This window comes from Heterodontus francisci, chromosome 4, assembly GCF_036365525.1.
Source record: "Heterodontus francisci isolate sHetFra1 chromosome 4, sHetFra1.hap1, whole genome shotgun sequence".
Lineage (NCBI taxonomy): Eukaryota > Metazoa > Chordata > Chondrichthyes > Heterodontiformes > Heterodontidae > Heterodontus > Heterodontus francisci.
In genome coordinates this window covers 38,616,910-38,637,037 of record NC_090374.1, presented here as the reverse complement: position 1 = coordinate 38,637,037, position 20,128 = coordinate 38,616,910, and the positions used below count along the sequence as shown (strand labels likewise).

The 20,128-nt window shown below is 44.9% G+C and overlaps 1 protein-coding gene across 2 annotated transcripts in view; it reads right to left on the bottom strand.

Annotated features, from left to right (window-relative positions):
* Positions 1-337: 337 nt before the first annotated feature.
* The window catches only part of LOC137368969 (solute carrier family 22 member 4-like), a 213,976-nt gene continuing 194,185 nt past the window's right edge, over positions 338-20,128 (bottom strand). For both annotated transcript variants that reach the window (XM_068029367.1, XM_068029370.1), the window contains one exon: positions 338-538. In XM_068029367.1, coding sequence (XP_067885468.1) covers positions 452-538 — 87 coding nt within the window. In that variant the 3' untranslated portion in view covers positions 338-451. The remainder of the gene's footprint in view (positions 539-20,128) is intronic.

Here is a 20,128-nt window from a genome sequence, read left to right as displayed (position 1 = left end):
GACAACATAAACCCAACAGCTAAGACACTGCATGACCTGAAAGTAACCAAGACAGCTATGTAAAGGACAGGGAGATACAAACACTGGATCAGCTTATGTCAAGAAATCCAAACTGCCTGTGACAAAGGAAATCTGCAAGCTATGCACAAAGGGATCAAGAGGGCGCTTGACCCTGCCATCACCATGTTGCTCCCCTGAAGTCAGAAGATAGTAAACTACTCACTGGCAGAAGTAAGCAGATGTCCCACTGGGCTGAACACTATTGTGAACTGTACTCCTGTGAATCAGACAGTCTGTGCTTGACACTCTCCTGCAACTTACTGTCATAGTTGAGTTCGATGAACAGCCCTCATCACTGGAGCTCGAGAAGGCCATGGACCACCTAGTGAACAGAAGGGCACCCGGCAAGGATGGAATCCCAGCTGAACTGCTCAATCACCGAAAGTCCCATCTACTGCCACACCTTTATGATCTTCTCCTTCTCTGCTGGAAAGTACGTTCTGTTCCACAGGAGATGTGCGACAGCAAAATCATCACACTATACAAAAACAAAGGTGACAGAGGAGAATGCAACAACTACAGGGACATCTCACACTCCTTAGCATTATGGGGAATGCCTTTGCTACAGTCATTTTGGCTGTCCACCAAAGCTCCTTAGTCTGATCCACTCCTTCCATGACAACATGCACTGCACTGTACATTTTGATGGCTCCATTTTGCAGCATGTGGTGAAAACAGTAACAGGCCGACATCAAGCACATTCAGCACTGACACCTGAAGTTGGGACACATGGATTGATCATAGAGGATTGGCACAGAGCAGTATTTTATAAAATACCACCTTCCCTTCTGGCATCCCTTTAGTCCTGCAGCACCACTGAATTGTTATTGGGATTATTCTAATGAAGCATGTAGAAGTTTAATTGCTCAAGCATATCTTAGTGATGCTATCATGTATGCTGTCCCACCTTCCTTTGGTTAAGACATATCCCAATATTTATTGTGGTGTTATTTTCACCCCTCCTGCTGTGCTTTGGTTGCCATCCTTGATTTCTGAGATGACCAAAACAGAGTTGGAGAAGATATGCAGGAACAAAAAGAAAATAATATCTGGGCTTACTGGAAACCCCTACTTTGATACCTGTTTAGATTTCTGTGGTCATAGTGCCTCACATTTCACATTTTAGCAACTGTGCTCACCATAAAATTCCAGGTTACCACATTCCTGACCCATGCATTTGACAAATATGTGCACAATAGTGCACCAGCATCGAGGCCATGCTCCTGCAAAGCCAGCTGCGTTGGATGGGTCATGTTGCCCAATGGACGACAGTTGCCTGTCCAAGGTCATGTTGGATCCAAGGTGAGCTGACCACGGGTAAAAGGAACAGAGGTGGACCCAAGCAAACATTTCAAGGACGCCCTGAAGAAGTCCCTCTCTGTGTGCCACATTGACCATCACTAGTGGGAAGGGCAGACCACAGATCGTGATGCCTGGAGATGCTACATCAGGAGTGCTACAGACACCTTTGAGACTGAGCGAAGAACCAGCATGAAAGAGAAAAGGAGGAGAAGGATAGATCCAATTGCCCCTAGCAGTGACTACACCTTCACTTGTCCCGCTGTGGGAGAAGCTGCCGGTCACAGATAGGCCTGACTAGCCACCAGTGGGCCTGCAACCGATGAGTACAAGCTTCCCAAAATCTGCGAAGAAATGCCAAGAGAGAGGAGTGTGACAAACATATGTAAGGAAAAAGACATGGAACACAGAATATCCACAAGTCAGACATAGTTAAGGAGCCACAGATGAGAGAAGTACTGTAAATCCTTACCAAGAAGAAAACAGGACATTGCATGACAGGTTGCCCTTCCGAATTTGACAGTCAGCATTTGCCCTGATTGATGTTGCATATCAGAAATATGTTTATGTTTTCGGTTAAAACATTTAAAGTTAAAAGATTAACCTCAGATTTGTCATGTTACTTAATTATCTTTGCACAACAGTAAACTTAATTTTACATGCTCGGAGATACATATCATTGTAGCCCTAAACCTGGAGGCACATTTGTGCTCTGTGCTATGAAATAATCTTTGCCACTTTTATGTCTCACAACTGCTAATTTGTAATGGCCCAGATTTTGCAGTCAGTCATGAAGCAATGACACGTGCCACTGACTTCGAAGAAATTGGTATTTCACTCTCTGGCCTTCCAAATATATGCCCATCATTCTTGGAATTCCATGTTTGAATCCTTCTAACCAGGTTTCTGCCCACATCACAGTCCTGAAATAACTCATATCAAAAAGCTGGATTTTGTTTGTAGGCTGCAGGTCCTGGTATCACGACCGGAAGCAGGTTCGGCATTTGTTGGGGTAATGAGTGGATGGATGCACGTGATTAAGCAGCCAGGAAGTGAGAGGATGGAGGCAGGAGCGGAGGTGGTGAAAGCGGCATCAATTAATGCTGGTACCATATTTGAAGGGCTGCCAGCCCTGTATTCACTCCTGCATTTATGTTTGAAAATCTCTGGCGAAGGAAGGTTGACCGATCCTACTACCATGGCTGAAGGAAGACCCCAGGTGGCTCCACGGTTCAGGCCTGCCTCCTCCAGACTCTCCTCTGGACTGCAAGAGAAAGGAGCAAGGTCCTCTTGCCCAAGGACGGGAGGAGGAGACCGGCCTGCCTGACCAAGCAAGCCTGGATAGATTTAGTGGAGGAGGTCAACAGCTGTGGGATCATCCCTAGGACCTCGATCCGGTGCTGGAAGTGGCCTGGCCTGGTCTGATAAGGTGAGTACTCCATACACCATCTACCCTTTGGCCTTGCACGTGGATAGAGGGAGTGTTTGGTGGAGTCATGGGCAATGGGGTAGGGCAGCAAGAAATGCTGCCTGAGGCATGGCTGCATCTCAGTGAGAGGTGCCCGTCTGTCATTGCATTCCCCTACAAAGAGTCGTGAGTGGCTCCGTACAGGAGGCATTCGTGTGCCCTATCGTAGGCCACTTGACTACCACCACCTTGCCTCCCTTGATGGAATAACATCGTTTCGCTTTGCGTTTGCAGGAGAAGGCAGCACACAACTGAAAAAAGCAGGCCAAGACCTGGGTGTACCTTATTTACATATTTTGAGCCCAATGGAAGAGGAGGCAATGGAACTGGCAGGGCAGTAAGGCAGCCGCTCCATATTGGAAGGCGAGTCAGGGGTGCCCACCCAAGACAGTGAGTGAAGATGTCTTGGGGCACAACATGTATGTGGCAAAAATGAGCCATGGTGCTCATGTGTCCACCACTGGATATATGAACATCCACAGTAGGCATGGTTGGAATGTCGCAATGGGAAATCCATAACACTTCAATCTATCTGTTCTTTCATGCAGGCCATGCTCATCAACAAGACCAAAGATCTGGAGCGACTGGGGGAATCCAGCAATGGCCCTGAGTCCTATAGCCCTCTCAGCTTGACTGTTTGGATCTGTGCAGAAGGCACATAGTCACCAACCCTCCTGAAAAGGTCATAGGTGACCTCCTTGATGCACCAATGCGCCACAGACTGCGTTATCCCACGCATACCTCCAGTTGATCCCTGGAATGATCTGATGCATAGAGGTTCAATGCCACTGTGACCTACAGTGACACTGGCATCGGGTGTCCACCAAGCCCTGTGGAGCTCAGCTGACCCTGCATCATGGCATATAGATCAGTGATGGCCTCCCTGGAGAGATGGAGTATTTGGAGACACAGCCACTCAGACATCTGCAGGTAATTGAGCCTCAGCTGATAGACCATCTCTGGTGGGTAGCTTCTTTTGCACGCAGGAGGCTGTTGCCGATCCTCTCTGCGTCCTTCTCTGGTGTCTTGACCCCAAGGATGGCCCTCCTGTGGGACCCCAAGTTGCTGGTGTGCCCCTGCCTGTGACTGGACCTCACTCCCTCTGTGCTGTTCCTGCTCCTTAATGAGGGCCCCAAACCAGGGTGAATGAGGCCCATGATAAGTTGTATCTCATTGAGTGCAAGGCCTTCACAGCAAACAAGCCCCCCACTTTCTCTCACTTGTCACCTCTGATGAAATGGCACTGTCCTGATAGCACCTGGGTATGGCTCCCCTGACAATGATACCCGCTCCTGACAATGATACCCCAATACCCTTCCTCCTCCACCCTCATTGCCAAGTGACGCTGCCTCACCCAATGGCTTCCCAGTGAAGCCAGCACTGAGATCCCAACTCTTTGTCCCCTCCTTTAACCAGGCAAAACTCTGAAACCCTGTGGTTCCCATGTGCCATTTGTTAAATTGGAGCCAGGAACTAAAATTGCTGTCTATTGGCCTCTTAGGTACCTTACTTTCCCTCCCGCTGTGTGGATCTGTGAAGTCTAGCCTCCACGTCAGCCGACTACAGTGAAATACAGAAAGTCATCAAGATGTTGGACTTACGGTCCGACGTCTTCCTTCCTGATTTTATGCCCCCCCGCCTCCGTTCCTGTCCCCAACAATCCCTTAGAATTCAGCCCAAAGTCATAAATGGCATTCTCTGTAACTGTGACCATACAAAACTATCCTTCCTCTTCCTTCTCAACCTGTCTGCAGCCTTTCACACAGTTGACCACACCATTCTCCTTGAATGTCTCTCCTCCATTGTCCAGCTGGGTGGGACTGCACTCGCCTGGTTCTATTCTTATCTATCTAATCACAGCTAGAGAATGATCTGCAATGGCTCCTTTTCCCACTCCCACACGATTACTCCAGAGACCCCCAAACATCTAACCTTGGTTCTCTCCTATTTCTCGCTACCCCCCGTGACATCATCCAAAAGCTCATCATGTTCCACTTGAACACTGTGACACCCATCTCTAACTCACCACTTGATCACTTTACTGTCTCTAGTTCATCACACTGCTTGTCTGAAATCAGTACTGGATGAGCAGAACTTTACTGCGACTAAATATTAGGAAAACCAAAGTTCTTAAAAAGAAAAGGCTGCGGAGTGACCTAATAGAGGTCGTTAAAATTATGAAAGGTTTTGACAGAGAGAGCACTTCCAATTTTGGGGAAGAGCAAAACCAGAGGCCATCAAGATAAGATAATTGCCAAGTAATCAAATAGGGAATTCGGAAGAAACTTCTTTACCCAGAGAGTGGTAAGAACTTGGAAATTGCTACCACAAGGAGTGGTTGAAGCAAATAGTACAGATGCATTTAAGGGGAGGCTAGATAAGCATAAGAGGGTTATGCTGATAATGTTAGATGAGGAAAGAGGAAGGGTTCTTGAGTCCATCATAACGGACTGGTTGGGCTGAATGGCTTGTTTCTGTGCTGCATGCAATCCATTTTCTTCGTCCATGCCACAAACTCCATTCCCTCGCCACTGACTCTATCCCTCTCTCTAGTCAAAGACTGAAATAGACTGTTCACAACCTTGGTGTCATACTTGACCCCAGATCCGCTTCTGACCACCTATCCGCTCCATCACCAAGACCACACACTTCCACCTCTACCTGACTCCACCCTGCCTGAGCTCATCTGCTACTGGAACCCTCATCCATGCCTTGGTTACCTCTAGACTTGATTATTCCAATGCTTTTCTGGATGAATTCCCTTCTTCCACCATACATAAAGTTGAGATCATCCAAAGCATCTTATCTTGACTTGCAGCAAGTCCCATTCACCCACCCCTGTGCTCACTAATCTACATTGGCTCCCAGTCCGGCAATGCCTCAATTTTAAAATTCTCATCCTTGCTTTCAAATTCCTCCTGGCCTCACTCCTCCCTATCTCTGTAACCTCCTTCAACCCTCCAAGTTATCTGTGTTCTTCCAATCCTGACATCTTGCATATCCCTGATTTTAATCGCTCGATCATTGGTGGCCGTGCCTTCAGCTGCCTCGATCCTGAGCTTTGGAATTCCCTCCCTAAACCTCTTTGCCTCTCTACCTCTCTCTCCTGGAACTCCCTTCCTAACAGCAGTTGGGATACCTACACCACAAGGACTGCAGCAGTTCAAGAAGTCAGCTCACCACCACCTTCTCAAGGGCAATAAATGCTGGCCTAGCCAGCGACACCCACATCCTACAATGGATAATTTTTAAAAAATGGTCCTTAAAACCTACCTCTCTGACCTATTACATCCTAATGTGGCTTGGTGTTAAATTTTGTTTGATAATGCTCCCGTGAAGCACCTTGGGATGTTTTACTACTTTAAAAGTGCTATGTAAATGCAAGTTCCTGTTATTGGTCTACAATTATCTACAATTTACAGGTTAATCTCTGTTCCCTTTTTAAAAAATATAATGTAAATCTGATAACTTGGCAAACCTTAGAAATCTCTCCCAAATTTAGCAAACTTACAAACATGTCAGTATAATTATTTTATGCTCTTTTTTTTGCACCAACGATCTTGACACTAGCTTGGCATTGTAATTCGGGTGGGTGCACAGATTGGCCAGTGTCAATCCATGCAGTAAAATTGAGGCTCCTGGATTCAAACTAATTTCGAATCGAATCCTTACAGAAAAGAATTTGATCCATTTACTCTGGACTAAAGTCATACCCAGACCTCAAAAGTGAAAAGCCAGTGTTGAAGCCATTGCACCATCACAACCCACCACATCTAGTTTCATGAGTATGTCTCACTGTCAGTACCTTATTTTAAAAATTGAAGTAAAAAAAAATCAACTTTAATTACCTTTTTTTTTGCTATTTCTGCTCAATATTTTTTCCAAAACTTTAAATATGAGAGGTGTTAATAACATTGAAGAAAATAGTTGGAGGCGTTTTTGTGCTCAAGAATATATCAGCACAATACTAGCATCTTTAGAATAATTACTAAGCGACAGCTTTCAAATCTTGTCTTATTTTGTGTACAAATGAATCCCATATATTCCATGGAGAAAGAAAGGCTCTTTGAGAAAGAGGCACCATTTGTGACGAACTAAGAGAGTTAAGGATAGTATCAAATTGGAAGAAAAGGCATACAATGCTGCAAAGATTAGTGGTAGGCTAGAAGATTGGGACAATTTTAAAACGAGCAAAGGATGGCCAAAACATAAAAAAGATGTTAAAGTATGAGAGTAAACTTGTAAGAAATATAAAACAGACAGTAATAACTTCCACAAATACATAAAAAGGAAAAGGGTAGCTAAAGTAAGTGTTGCTCCCTTCGAGGGTGAGACTGGGTAATTAATAATGGGAAACAAGGAAATGGCAGAGACTTTGAACAAGTAGTTTGAATCTGTTTTCGCAGTTGAAGACACAAAAAGCATGCCAAGAATAGCACAGAATCATAATAGATCATAAGAACTAGGAGCAGGAGTAGGCCGTCCGGCCCCTCGAGCCTGCTCCGCCATTCAATAAGATCATGGCTGATCTTTTCGTGGACTCAGATCCACTTACCCGCGCTCTCATTGTATCCCTTAATTCCTTTATTGTTCAAAAAGATATCTACCTTAGCATTAAAAACGTTTACTGAAGAAGCGTCAACTACTTCACTGGGCAAGGAATTCCATAGATTAACAACCCTCTGGGTGAAGAGGTTCCTTCTTAATTCAGTCCTAAATCCGCTCCCTCTAATCTTGAGGCTATGCCCTCTTATCCTAGCTTCACCTGCCAGTGGAAACATCCTCTCTACTTGTATCTTATCTATTCCCTTCATGATTTTATATGTTTCTATAAGATCCCCCCCTCATTCTTCTGAATTCCAATGAATATAATCCCAATCTACTCGGTCTCTCCTCATAAGCCAACCCCCTCAACTCCGGAATCAACCCAGTGAACCTCCTCTGCACCCTCTCCAGTGGCAGTATATCCTTTCTCAAGTGAGGAGACCAAAACTGCACACACTACTCCAGGTGCGGCCTCACCAGTACAGCTGCAACATAACCTCTCTGCTTTTAAACTCAATCCCTTTAGCAATGAAAGACAAAATTCCATTTGCCTTCCTAATTACTTGCTGTACCTGCAGACCAACCTTCTGCGATTCATGCACAAGGACACCTAGGTCCCTCTGCATAGCAGCATGCTGCAACTTTTTACCATTCAAGTAATAATCCTTTTTACTGTTCCTCCTACCGAAATGAATGACTTCACATTTATTAACATTGTATTCCATCTGCCAGACCTTTGCCCACTCACTCAATGTATCTATGTTCCTCTGCAAAGTTTCACAGTCATCTGCACACTTTGCTCTGCCACTCATCTTAGTGTCATCTGCAAACTTTGACACCCAACACATGGTCCCCAACTCCAAATCATCTATATAAATTGTAAATAATTGCGGTCCCAACACCGATCCCTGAGGCACACCACTAGTGACTGATTGCCACCCAGAATGGCACTCATTAATCCCCACTCTCTGCTTCCTGTTAGTCAACCAATCCTCTATCCATGCTAATACTTTACCCCTAACGCCATGCATCCTTATCTTCTGCAGCAGCCTCTTGTGCAGCACCTTGTCGAAGGCCTTTTGGAAATCTAGGTACACCACATCCACTGGGTCCCCATTGTCCACCTTGCTCGTAATGTCATCATAGAATTCCAAAAGATTTGTCAAGCATGAACCCATGCTGCATCTGCTCAATGGGACAATTTCTATTGAGATGCCCTGCTATTTCTTCCTTGATAATAGACTCAAGCATCTTCCCCACTACAGAGGCTATAATTCCCCATCTTTTGTCTACCTCCCTTTTTAAACAGTGGCGTCACATCTGCTGTTTTCCAATCAGCTGGGACTACCCCAGAGTCCAGCGAATTTTGGAAAATTACCACCAGTGCACCTGCTATTTCTCCCGCCATCTCTTTTAGTACCCTGGGATGTATTCCATCAGGGCCAGGAGACTTATCAATCCTTAGCTCCATTAGCTTGCCCAACACTACCTCTCCCATAATAATGATCATTTCCAGGTCCTCACCTCCGTTCGTCTCTTTGTCAATTACTGGCATGTTATTAATGTCCTCCACTGAGAAGACCGATACAAAATACCTGTTCGATGCCTCGGCCATTTCATCATATCCCATAACTAAATTCCCCTTCTCATCCTCTAAAGGACCAACGTTTACTTTAGCCACTCTTTTTCGCTTTATATATTGATAGAAACTTTTTCTATCTGTCTTAATATTCTGTGCTAGTTTTTTCTCATGTTCTATCTTACTTTTCTTTATAGCTCTTTTTGTGGCTTTCTGTTGACCTTTAAAGTTTTCCCAATCTTCTAGTTTCATGCTGCTTTTGGCCACTTTGTATGCCTTCTCTTTCAATTTGATAGCCTCCCTTATTTCCTTAGACACCCATGGCAGATTACCCCTTTTCTTCCAGCCCTTCCTTTTCACTGGAATGTACTTTTGCTGAGCACTTTGAAAAATTGCTTTGAAAGTCCTCCACTGCTCGTCAACTGTCCCACCGTAAAATCTTTGTTTCCAGTCCACTTTAGCCAAGTCTTCCCTCATTCTATTGTAGTCCCCCTTGTTCAAGCGCAGGACCCTGGTATTGGATTTTATCTTCACACTCTCCATCTGTATTCTAAATTCAACCAAGGGGAAAAAGGAAGAAGTTAAAACAATCACTATCACGAGAGAAAAAGTACTAGGAAAACGAACATACATATGAACATACGAATTAGGAGCAGGAGTAGACCACTCGGCCCCTCTAGCCTGCTCCACCATTCAACAAGGTCACAGCTGGTCTGATTGTAACCTCAACTCCACATTCCCGCCTACCTCCGATAACCTTTCAACCCCTTGCTTATCAAGAATTTATCTACCTCTGCCTTACAAATATTCAAAGACTCTGCTTCCATCACCTTTTGAGGTAGAGAGTTCCAAAGACTCACGTCCCTCTGAGAGAAGACATTTTTCCTCATCTCTGTCTTAAAGCAACCCCTTATTTTTAAACAGTGACCCCTAATTCTAGATTCTCCCAGAGAGGAAACATCCTTTCCACATCCACCCTGTCAAGACCCCTCAGGATCTTATATGTTTCAATCAAGTCACCACTTACTCTTCTAAACTCCAGCAGATACAAGCATAGCCTGTTCAACCTTTTCTCATAAGACAACCCGCCCATTCCAGGTATTAGTCCAGTATAACTTCTCTGAACTGCTTCCAACGCATTTACATCCTTCCTCAAATAAGGAGACCAATACTGTACACAGTACTCCAGATGTAGCCTTCCCAATGCCCTGTATAGCTGAAGCTCCCTACTATTGTATTCAATTCCTAGTTATAAACAATAACATTCTATTAGCTTTCCGAATTATGTGCTGTACCTGCATACTAACCTTTTACAATTCATGCACTAGGACACCCAGATCCCTCTGCATCTCAGAGCTCTGCAATCTCTCACCATTTAGATAATATGCTCTTTTTTCATTTTTCCTGCCAAAATGGACAATTTCACACTTTCCCACATTATACTCCATTTGCCACATCTTTGCCCACTCACATAACGTATCGATATTGCTTTGTAGCCTCCTTATGTCCTCTTCACAACTTACTTTCCCACCTATCTTTGTTTCATCAGCAAATTTAGCAACCATACCTTTGGTCTCTTCATCCAAGTCATTTATATAAATTGTAAAATTTGAGGCCCCAGCACATCATTCGTTACATCTTGTCAACCAAAAAAATGACCCATTTATGCTTGTTTCCTGTTAGGTAGCCGATATTCTATCCATGCCAATATGTTACTTCCTACACCATGAGCTTTTTCCGCAATAACCTTTGATGTGGCACCTTGTCAAATGCCTTCTGGAAATTTACGAACCATCCACCGGTTCCCCTTTATCCGCAGCACGTTACTTCTTCAAAGAACTCCAATAAATTAGCGAAACATGATTTTCTTTCACAAAACCAAGCCTGATTACCTTGAATTTTTCTATGTGCCCTGCTATAATGTCTTTAATAATAGTTTCTAACATTTTCCCAATGACAGATGTTAAGCTAGCTGGCCTGTAGTTTCCTGCTTTCTGTCGCCCTCCCTTTTTGAATAAAGGAGTACATTCGCTATTTTCCAATCGAATGAAACCTTCCCCAAATCTAGGGAATTTTGGAAAATTAAAACCGACGCATCAACTCACAAGCCATTTCTTTTAAAACCCTAGGATGAAGTCCATCAGGGTGCAGCTCCAACAATTCCTTGGTAATTGCAACTTTCTTGAGTTCTTCCCTCCCTTCCATTTCCTTATTTACAGCTATTTCTGGGATGTTACTTGTATCCTCTCGTGAAGACCACTGCAAAATACCTGTTCATCTACATCTCTTTATTTTCCCTTATTAATTCCTCAGACTCCCTTTCTATTGGACCAATGCTCACTTTGTTAATTCTTTTTTTTTTAATATCTATAGAAACTTTTACTATCTTGTTTTTATATTTCGAGCTAGCTTTCTCGCTACTCTAATTTTTCTCTCCTTATCAATCTCTTAGTCATTCTTTGCTATTTTTTATATTCTGTCCAATCTTCTGGCCTGCCACCCATCTTTGTGCAATTATGTGCTGTTTCTTTAAGTTTGATACTATCTTTAACTTTTCTAGTTAACTGCGGATGGTGGGTCCTTCCTTTGGAATTTTTCTTTCTCATTGAAATGTATCTATTCTGTGTATTCTGAAATATCCCCTTAAATGTCTGCCACTGCATCTCTATTGACCCATCCCTTAACCTCATTTGCCAGTTCACTTTAGCTAGCTCTGCTTTCATGATCTCATATTTGCGCTTATTTAAGTTTAAAATACTAGTCTTGGACCCACTCTTCTCTCTCTCAAACTGAATGTAAAATTCAATCTATTATGATTGCTGCTGCATTAGGGCGCCTTCACTATGAGGTCATTAATTAATCCTATCTTGTTGCACAATACCAGATCTTGTATAGCCTGCTCTCTGGTTGGCTCCAGAATATGCTGCTCGAAGAAATTATCCCAAAAACATTCTATGAACTCCTCATCTAGGCTACCTTTGCCCATCTGATTTTTCCAGTCTATATGTACATTAAAACTCCCATGATTATCGCCGTACCTTTCTGAGAAGCTCCCATTATTTCTTCCTTTATACCCCATCCGACCATGTTAGTACTGTTAGGAAACCTGTAAACCACTCCCACAAGTGACTTTTTGCCTTTATCATTTCTCATCTCAACCCAAACTGCTTCTACATCCTGGTTTCCTGAACTTAGGTCAACCCTCTCTAATGTGCTAATACCAACATTAATTAAGCGAGCCACCGCTCCACCTTTTCTTAGCATCCTATCCTTCCTAAATTTCATGAACCCTTCAATATTCAGGTCCCAATCTATGTCATCCTGCGGCCAAGTCTCTGTAATAGCTATCAGATTGTACTTATTTATTTCTATTTGCGCTATCAGTTCATTAGTTTTGTTTCAAATGCTACGTGCATTCAGATATAGAGCCTTTAGTTTTGTCCTTTTGTTATTTTTGTAATCTCTAGCCTTATCTGCTGACTTACTCTTAGAGTTGTACTTTCTGTCCCTTCCTGTCACAGTCTATCATTTCCCTTATAAACATCTTTCTCTCTTGCCTTGTCTCTACTCTTTGATTTACCACATCTTCCCAAATTCGATCCCTTGCCCCCACTATTTAGTTTAAAACCCCCTCTACTTTCCTAGTTATGTGGCTCTCGAGAACACTAGTCCCAGCACAGTTCAGGTGCAGACCGTCCCAATGGTACAGCCCCACTTTCCATAGTACTGGTGCTCGTGCCCCACAAACCAGAACCCACTTCTACCACACCAGTCTTTGAGCCATGCATTAATTTCTATAATTTTATTTGCTTTATGCCAATTTGCACATGGCTCAGGTAATAATCCAGCGATTATTACCTTTGAGGTTCTGCTTCTTAATTTGGTGCCTAACTCCTCATGCTGACTCTGCAGACCCTCTTTCTTTGTCCTGCCAATGTTATTCTTTACCGACATGGACCATGACAACTGGATCCTCCCCCACCCACTGTAAGTTCCTCTCCAGCCCTGAGAAGATGTCCCGAACACTGGCACCGGGCAAGCAATACAGCCACCTGGACTCTTGTTCTTTGCTGCAGAGAACAGTGTCAATCCCCCTCACTATACTATCTCCGACTATCACTACTTTCCTTTTTGCTCTCCCCACTTGAACGGCTTCCTGTACCAAGGTGCCATGGCCAGTCTGTCATTTACCCTGCAGACCTCGCTTTTGTCCACACAGGGCCACTCAGCTCCTGACCTCATTACAGCCTTGGTTCAAACATGGACAAAAGAGCTGAACTCAAGAGGTGAGGTGAGAGTGACTGCCCTTGACATCAAGGCAGCATTTGACCGAGTATGGCATCAAGGAGCCCTAGCAAAACTGAGGTCAATGGGAATCAGGGGGAAAACCCTCTGCTGGCTGGAGTCATAGCTAGTGCAAAGGAAGATGGTTGTGGTTGTTGGAGGTCAATCATCTCAGCTCCAGGACATCACTGCAGGAGTACCTCAGGGGAGTTTCCTAGGCCCAACCATCTTCAGCTGCTTCATCAATGACCTTCCTTCAATCATAAGGTCAGAAGTGGGGATGTTCGCTGATGATTGCACAATGTTCAGCACCATTCGCAACTCCTCAGATACTGAAGCAGTCTGTGTAGAAATGCAGCAAGACCTGGACAATATCCAGGCTTGGGCTGATAAGTGGCAAGTAACATTCGCGCCACACAAGTGCCAGGCAATGACCATCTCCAACAAAAGAGAATCTAACCATCTCCCCTTGACATTCAACGGCATTACCATCACTGAATCCCCCACTATCAACATCCTAGGGGCTCCCATTGACCGAAAACTGAACTGGAGTAGCGATATAAATACCGTGGCTACAAGAGCAGGTCAGAGGCTAGGAATCCTGAGGCGAGTAACTCATCTCCTGACTCCCCAAAGCCTGTCCACAATCTACAAGGCACAAGTCAGGAGTGTGATGGAATACTCTCCACTTGCCTGGATGGGTGCAGCTCCAACAACACTCAAGAAGCTCGACACCATCCAGGACAAAGCGGCCCGCTTGATTGGCACCCCATCTACAAACATTCCCTCCACCACCGACGCACAGTGGCAGCAGTGTGTACCATCTACAAGATGCACTGCAGCAATGCACCAAGGCTCCTTCGACAGCACCTTCCAAACCCATGACCTCTGCCAACTAGAAGGACAAGGGCAGCAAATACATGGGAACACCACCACCTGCAAGTTCCCCTCCAAGTCACACACCACCCTGACTTGGAACTATATCGCCGTTCCTTCACTGTCGCTGGGTCAAAATCCTGGAACTCCCTTCCTAACAGCACTGTGGGTGTACCTACCTCACATGGACTGCAGCGGTTCAAGAAGGCAACTCACCACCACCTTCTCAAGGGCAATTAGGGATGGACAATAAACACTGGCTTGGCCAGCGACGCCCACATCCCGTGAATGAATAAAAAAAAAGGTTGCAAGCACCTCAAACCTGTTTGACAATTGCAGAGGCTGTGGCTCCTCCACAATTGTCTGCTTGGTCCCTTTACCTGCCTCACTCATGGTCACACCCTCCTGTCCCTCACCGTTGACCAAAACAGATGACCCTATTCTAGGGGGCGTGACCATCTTCTGGTACAAAGTGTCCAAGTATCTCTCCCCCTCCTTGATGCTGTGCAGTGTCTGCAGTTCAGCTTCCTGATCCAGAATTCCTCTAGCTGATTACACTTTCTGCAGACGTGTTTGTCCTGGATCGCGTTGGCATCCAGGAGATCCCACATTCTGCAGGTGCAACACAACACCTGTCCTGCCATTGTTACTTATGTTATTTAGTTAACTTAATTTAATTACTTTCTTAATTAATTCCTATGAATACTGCGATTTACTGTGCTTATTAAATGCTGGTACCACGCACAATTAAGAGTTATACTTTTCTTAATTACACAGGTATGTGTTTTCGATATTTATTTTTAAATTTAGTTCATTTTATTTCTAGATTTTCCCTAACTCCGGTGTCCTAAACTGTCGATTAGCATACTGTCCCTTCCACAAAGCACTTACCGGCCAATCAGCTTACTAGTTTCCTGTGATGTAACAGTTGTTCTCTTTTCATTCAGTTTCTTCAAACTGAGCACATGCTGGCTCATAGTAGCTGAATTGGTGTGCTCCACTGCTCCCCACCATCTCCTGCATGTCCACTCTGACTCCCAGGTAGGTTAGGCCGCACTCCGATCCCGGTCTTTATTTATAGGTGCTCTGCTGCTCCCCACCATCTCCTGCATGCCCACTCCGACTCCCAGGTAGGTTAGGCCACACCCCAATCCCCAGTCTTTATTTATAGGTGCTCTGCTGCTCCCCACCATCTCCTGCATGTCCACTCCGACTCCCAGGTAGGTTCGGTCGCACTCCGATCCCGGTCTTTATATGTAGGTGCTCCGCTGCTCCCCACCATCTCCTGCATGCCCACTCCGACTCCCAGGTAGGTTTTTCCATATCCCAATCCCCAGTCTTTATTTATAGGTGCTCCGCTGCTCCCCACCATCTCCTGCATGCCCACTCCGACTCCCAGGTCGGTTAGGCCACATCCCAATCCCCAGTCTTTATTTATAGGTGCTCTGCTGCTCCCCACCATCTCCTGCATGCCCACTCCGACTCCCAGGTAGGTTAGGCCACACCCCAATCCCCAGTCTTTATTTATAGGTGCTCTGCTGCTCCCCACCATCTCCTGCATGTCCACTCCGACTCCCAGGTAGGTTAGGCCGCACTCCGATTCCGGTCTTTATTTATAGGTGCTCCGCTTCTCCCCACCGTCTCCTGCATGTCCACTCCAACTCCCAGGTAGGTTAGGCCGCACTCCGATCCCGGTCTTTATTTATAGGTGCTCCGCTTCTCCCCACCATCTCCTGCATGTCCACTCCAACTCCCAGGTAGGTCAGGCCACATCCCAATCCCCAGTCTTTATTTATAGGTGCTCTGCTGCTCCCCACCATCTCCTGCATGCCCACTCCGACTCCCAGGTAGGTTAGGCCACACCCCAATCCCCAGTCTTTATTTATAGGTGCTCTGCTGCTCCCCACCATCTCCTGCATGTCCACTCCGACTCCCAGGTAGGTTAGGCCGCACTCCGATTCCGGTCTTTATTTATAGGTGCTCCGCTTCTCCCCACCGTCTCCTGCATGTCCACTCCAACTCCCAGGTAGGTTAGGCCGCACTCCGATCCCGGTCTTTATTTATAGGTGTCTGCTGTTCCCGACTGTCTCCCACAGGTCCACTCGGACTCCCAGTTAGGTTAGGCCAAACTCCGTTCCCCGGTCTTTGTTTGTAGGTGCTCTGCTGCTCCTGACTATCTCCGCAGGCCGCACCGACTCCCAGGTAGGTTCAGGACTAAATCCTGACAAGTCCCCAGGACCTGATGGCCTACATCCGAGGGTCTTAAAAGAAGTGGCTACAGAGGTACTGGATGCATTGCTTGTAATTTTCAAAAAGTTTGTAGATTCTGGAAAGGCCCCAGCAGATTGTAAAACTGCAAATGTAACACCTCTATTCAAGAAAAGAGGAAGATAGAAAGCAGGAAACTGTAGGTCAGTTAGCCTAACATCTCTCATTGGGAAAATGCTAGAATCCATCATTAAGGAAGTAGTAGCAGGACATTTAGAAAATCATAATGCAATCAGGCAGAGTGAACATGGTTTTATGAAAGGGAAATCGTGTTTAACAAATTTATTAGAGTACTTTGAGGATATAATAAGCAAGGTGGATAAAGGGGAACTAGTAGATGTAGTGCATTTGGATTTTCAAAAGGCATTTGATAACGTGCCACATAACAGGTTACTACACAAGATAAGAGCTCATGTGTTGGGGGAAATGTATTATCATGGATAGAGGACTGGTTAACGAACAGAAAACAGAGAGTCTAGATAAATGGAGCATTTTCAGGTTGGCAAACTTTAACTAATGGAATGCCACAGGGATCAGTGCTGGGGTCTCAACTATTTACGATCTATATTAATGAATTTGATGAAGGGACCAAGTGTATTGTTGCCAAATTTGTGGACAATACAAAGATAAGTCGGAAAGCAAGTTGTGAGGAGGATACAAAGAGTCTGCAAAGGGATACAGATAGGTTAAGTGAGTGGCAAAATTTGGCAGATTGAGTGTAATGTGGATTGTGAGGTTGTCCACTTTGACTGGAAGAATAGAAAAGCAGAATGGGGGCGTGGGGGCGGCGTAAAATTGAGCGGCAGGCTCCGGGAGGCCTAACCACCCTGATTTGCCTCCGACCAAGTTTACGGATGTCCGGCGGTTGGGGGGGTGGGTGGGTGGGTAGTGAGAAGCGGCCCGCCCGCCCGAGGCCAATCAAGACCCTTAAGTGGCCACTTAACGGCCACTTAAGGGCCCTCGCCGCCTCCATGGGTATTTTACCTGTGGCTGGCAGGTGTGCCGGGGACGTGAAAGGGTGCCCAGCTACAGCTGCCGGCCTTTCCACACCCCGGGTTGGGGGGAGCCTGGCAATCAGGCACAGGGTGCCCGATTGAGGGCCACCCCCACCTCCCAACCCAACCCCGGGATCCAAGACGTCCCTCTCCCCCTAAACGACCACCCTAGCCTCACCAGGGCACGACCGATTTCCCTGGTGAGGCTGCCCGAACTTACCTTCTGTCCCGGTTCCATTGCGTCCTTCTCGGTCGGCTGGGCTGCAGTCTCAGCAATGGCCACTGATTGGCCGGCAGCTCACTGAGGTGGGACCTCCTCCCTCAAGCGGGTGGAAGTCCCTCCTCGGGCCAATTAAAGCCTGGGGATCCATAAAATACGGGACGGATCCCCAGGCTGGGCGGGAGCTGGATCGGTGCCGACATTTACGTTGGAGTCCGACTCCCGTCCGCCCAGCGTAAAATTCCAGCCGACCTTAGTTCTGAAGGCCAAGATGTAGGATCAGTTTGGGTGGAACTAAGAAACAGCAAAGGGCAGAAAACATTGGTGGGAGTTGTTTATAGGCCACTAAACAGTAGTAGTATTGTAAACCACAGTATAAATCAGGAAATTAGAGGTGCGTGTCACAAGGGTATTACAATAATCATGGAGGATTTCAATCTACATATAAACTGGGTGAACCTAGTCAGTACTGATGTCGTGGAGGATGAATTCTTGGAATGTATGCAAGATGGTTTTCTAGAGCAATATGTTAAGGAACCAACTAGTGAACGGGCTATTTTAGATCTAGTATTGTGCAATGAAAATGGGCTAATTAATAGTCTTGTTGTATAGAAGCTTTTAGGAAAGAGTGACCGTAATGTGATAGAATTTTACATTAATTCTGAAAGTAATGTAGTTCAATCAGAAACTAGGGTCTTAAATCTATGCAAAGGAAACTATGAAGGTATGAGGAGCAAACTGGCTATGTTCGATTGGGAAACTATGTTAAAAGATATGACAGTAGACAGGCAATGGCTAACATTGAGAGAACTAATACTTAGTTTACAACAAATATACATTCCTTTAATGCACAAAAACCCAGCAAGGGAAGTGTTCCAACTGTGACTCACGAAAGAAATCAAGGATTGTATTAGATCAGAGGAAGAGGTGCATAAAGTTATCAAATAAAAGGTAAGGCTGTGGGTTGGGATCATTTTAGAATTCTGCAAAGGACCACCAAGAAAAGGATTAAGAAAGGGAAAATAGAATGTGAAAGTAAACTGGCAAGAAACATAAAAACAGACTGTAAAAGCTTCTATGGGTACATAAAAAGGGAAAGATTAGCAAAAGCAAATGTGGGTCCATTACAAGCGGAGTCAGGAGAATTTATAATGGGGAATAAGGAAATGCCAGAGAAACTAAACAAATACTTCATATCTGTCTTCATGGAGGAAAATACTAAAAACCTCCCAGAAATAATGGAGAATCAAGGGACTAGTGTAAACGAGGAACTGCAAGATATTATTAGTTTAAAAAAGTACTAGAGAAATGAATGGGACTTAAAGTAAATAAATTTGCTGGACCTAATGATCTACAGTATTGAAAGAAGTGGTTATCGAGGTAATAGATGCATTGGTGGTCATCTTTCAAAATTCAATAGACCCTGGAATGGTTCCCGCAGATTGGAAGGTGGCAATTATAACCCCACTATTTAAGAAAGGAGGGAGAGAGAAAATGGGTAACTACAGACCTGTCAGTCTAACATCAGGCACAGGGAAAATGCTAGAATCTATAATAAAAGATGTGATAGCAGGACACCTAGAAAATAATGGTTGGGTTGGACAGAGTCAACATAGATTATGAAAGGGAAATCATGTTTAACAAACCTGTTGGAGGTTTTTGAGCTTGTAACTAGCGGAATAGATAAGGGGGAACTGGTGGATGTGGTATATTTATATTTTCAGAAAGCTTTTGATAAGATCCCACAAAAGAGGTTAGTAAACAAAATTGGAACACATGGGATTGGGGGGGAATACATTGGCATGGATTGAGACCTGGTTAATGAACAGAACACAGAGAGTAGGCACAAATGGATCATTTTCAGGTTGGCAGGCTGTGACTAGTGGGATCAGTGCTTGCGCCCCAGCTATTCACAATCTATATCAATGATTTTGATGTGGGGATTAAATGTAATATTTCCAAGTTTGCAGATGACGCAAAACTAGGTGGAAGTGTGAGTTGTGAGGAGGATGTAAAGATGCTTCAAGGGGATTTGGAGAAGCTAAGCCAGTGGGCAAAAATTTGGTAGATGGAATACAGTGTGGAGAAATGTGAGGTTATCCATTTTGGTAGGAAACACAGCAATACAGAGCATTTCTTAAATGGTGGGAGGCTGGGAACGTACGAACAAACATATGAACATAAAAATTAGGAGCCAGAGTAGACCACTTGGCCCCTTGGGTCTGCTCCGCCATTCAATAAGTTCATGACTGAACTGATTACTCCACATTCCCATCTACCCCCGACAACCTTTCATCCCTGTGCTTATCAAGAATCTATCTACCTCTGCCTTAAAAATATTCCAAGTCTCTGCTTCCACCGCCTTTTGAGGAACAGCGTTCCAAAGACTCTCGACCCTCTGTGAGAAAAAAATTCTCCTCATCTCTGTCTTAATTGGCGGATCTCTTATTTTTAAACAATGACCCCTAGTTCTAGATTCTCCCACGAAAGGAAACATCCTTTCCACATCCATCCTGTCAAAACCCCTCAGAATT